At 55.1% G+C, this 2,479-nt stretch overlaps 1 protein-coding gene across 1 annotated transcript in view; it reads right to left on the reverse strand.

Moving 5' to 3' along the window:
- The window catches only part of LOC104506249 (myeloperoxidase-like), a 16,638-nt gene that overhangs the window by 13,726 nt on the left and 433 nt on the right, over positions 1-2,479 (reverse strand). The window contains exons 2-3 of the mRNA XM_010147138.1: positions 1,161-1,254; positions 142-317 (exon numbers count right to left, since the gene is read on the reverse strand). Coding sequence (XP_010145440.1) covers positions 142-317; positions 1,161-1,254 — 270 coding nt within the window. The remainder of the gene's footprint in view (positions 1-141; positions 318-1,160; positions 1,255-2,479) is intronic.

Here is a 2,479-nt window from a genome sequence, read left to right on the forward strand (position 1 = left end):
GCTTTGCCTCGCTGCAGTCGTGTGGGAGGGATTTGACTCGTGGCCCGTCATAACCCCCTTTCCTTCCCTCTTCCCAAGCTCCACAAAGCCCCAGTGACCAAGCCCTCCTCTGCCTTCCTCCCAGCCAGGCGAGCTCCCTACCTGTGACATTGAAGTCCCCCCTCACAGCCCATCGCAGCTTCTCCTTGAGGAGAGTCAGGGTGGTGTCCATGTAATCCGCAGCCCGAACAGCAGCTCGAGTCCCCGCCACCGGCTGTTTGAAATATCCCAGGAGCTCTACTGGGGTCAAGGCGTCATTCTGCAGGTGCTCCTTTATGCTGCCAAGGGGAGTAAAACCGAATATGCAGGACTGAAACGGGGCAAAGCCCCTGCAGCAGGTTACACACCTGAGCACCAGCTCTCCCGGCGTGTCCCTGGTCTGAGCCGCAAACAAAGGCTAAGCCACTGACCTCCCGCGCAACAGCTGGAAGGGACAGGGGCTGCTTCTGCCACCCTCAGCAGAGAAGCAGAATTTCAGGAAAGGAATCTCTTAAATTGCCCAGCTCCACCTGCTAAAAGGCAAATCTTAGGTCTTCACATCCTTGAGGCAACAAAACCTCACTCAGCTGTTATCCAGCTCATCAGCGTCTGCAGAGGAACCATCCAGAGGTCCCAAACGCCTCCAAGTCACCCTGGAGCCTCCTCTCAGATGGAGGGTTCCCTAAAGCAGCGAGGGGTTTCCGAGGATGGCTGCTGAAGGAGGGTGTGTATGGGCTGGTAGGAAGCCGTACACTCCCAAACCATAGCGGCAAAAGCTGGGCTCTCCAGTCAGATCCCACAAAACATTCTCACTGCAGCTTACCGCGGTTTGCTCCCTCTGTAGGACGGAACGACTAGAAACCAGCAGGAGCCTGTGCTGGCTCCAGTGCTCTCTGAGTATCCTTGAGGGATGAAACTGAGCTGGGAGGAGCAGCATGCACAGAGGAGGACGGAGTTACAGCTCTTAGTGACCCAACAGACTGGAGACATGGTATAAAACCAGGGGGAAGGCAGGAAAAACGCTGGATTACAGCCCACCCTGCTCGCCAAGGGCCTTGCACCCTTGCCCACTGTGCCGGGGCGAGGAGGAAAAGGCGGCGATGCCGCAGGGCAGGCAGCGTGTGCCCAGTCCCGATGCTCACCGGTCGCGCGTGCGTTTGTAAGCTGCATCCACGAGCTGCTTGGCCTCATCCACGCTGCTCAGGAGGGATCCGTCCAACAGCTCCTCCGGCAGATCTCGGTACAGGAAAGGAAAGAGCAGAGGTGAGAGCGCTGTCTCCCACCCGAGAGCATCCCCGTGCCACAGTGGGGTTCTGTTCCTGCCTCCAGCACCCAAGGATATCAGCACAGCAGTACTGGAAGTAATTGCTGCTGCTCGCTCTCTAGAGAGACAGATATCTGTATTTCCGTATCCATGTATTCCTTGGAGCAGTCTGAGAGTCACTCCCAGGCATGGAAAGGGTATATCTCCACCGGTGGAGGCTCCAGATAGTCCCAGTGAGAGATGTAGGCATCATCCCTCCTGCCATTTCACAGGACAGCTGTTTCTTCAAGATATTTTGCAACCCCAATTAATGTGATTCATCGTATTTGTACGCCTCCAGCCCTAGTTGCCTTCAGAGAGCCTGCACAGATACTGCTGGCTGCCTTGACAAGCATTAAAAGCCCAGCATTAAGAGCTCTCGTCTGCTGTTTCTTCCCATCACCATCTTTACTCCCCCACTTTCTATCCTGGGGTGCTCATGGCCACCTTGCCACTACACCCATGGTGAGTTTGGGTCCTTCCCCCTGGCGCTAGCCTGCCAAAGGTCCTATGTATCCCCCTACACCTCAGAGCAAAGGGATGCAAAGCCCGATTCCCCCACTGCTTTCCCCAGCCTGTCCTGCAACCTCCTGCCACTCTCAGTGCTCCCACCCCTGCTCAGGGGAGCTCCCAAAAATGAATTCCAGCCTCATCATCTGCTGGCTGAGGGGGACAGGAGGGGACAGCCCCTGGTGGGTTTCTCTGAGGGCGATTTCCTACAGCTCCTAGGGAAGAAGAAAACTTCAGAAATCAGCACAAAGGGGACAAATATCTCCAAATTCTCCCCAGATTCTTTAAACTATCTTCCCTGGTCAACCCAGAGTTCGCCTCTTTGACAACCTTGGTAAGAAAAATTATTGCCTGGACCACCATCTGGTGGTGGGACAAATGAAAGGTCAGGCATGAGGATTTTACACTGTCAGCTCTCAGGCAGAGCTCTCTGTATGTTTTGGAGCAGCGATTTAGGGCTGGAAGAGAGGGGAGTGACTGCCCCATCCCCAAGTTCCACAGCCCCTGGTAGCTCCCATTCACCAAACGATGTGACAGCATTTCATTTCAAAAAGAGACAGTAATTCCTTCCTCACCTTGAGAGCGGGAACCAGCCCTCTCCCCGGGAAGAGGGGAGCTTAGTTTTCAGGCTCCATAAAAACCAGCACG

The sequence above is a fragment of the Eurypyga helias genome, unplaced genomic scaffold (assembly GCF_000690775.1).
Source record: "Eurypyga helias isolate BGI_N326 unplaced genomic scaffold, ASM69077v1 scaffold7952, whole genome shotgun sequence".
In the NCBI taxonomy this organism is placed as follows: domain Eukaryota; kingdom Metazoa; phylum Chordata; class Aves; order Eurypygiformes; family Eurypygidae; genus Eurypyga; species Eurypyga helias.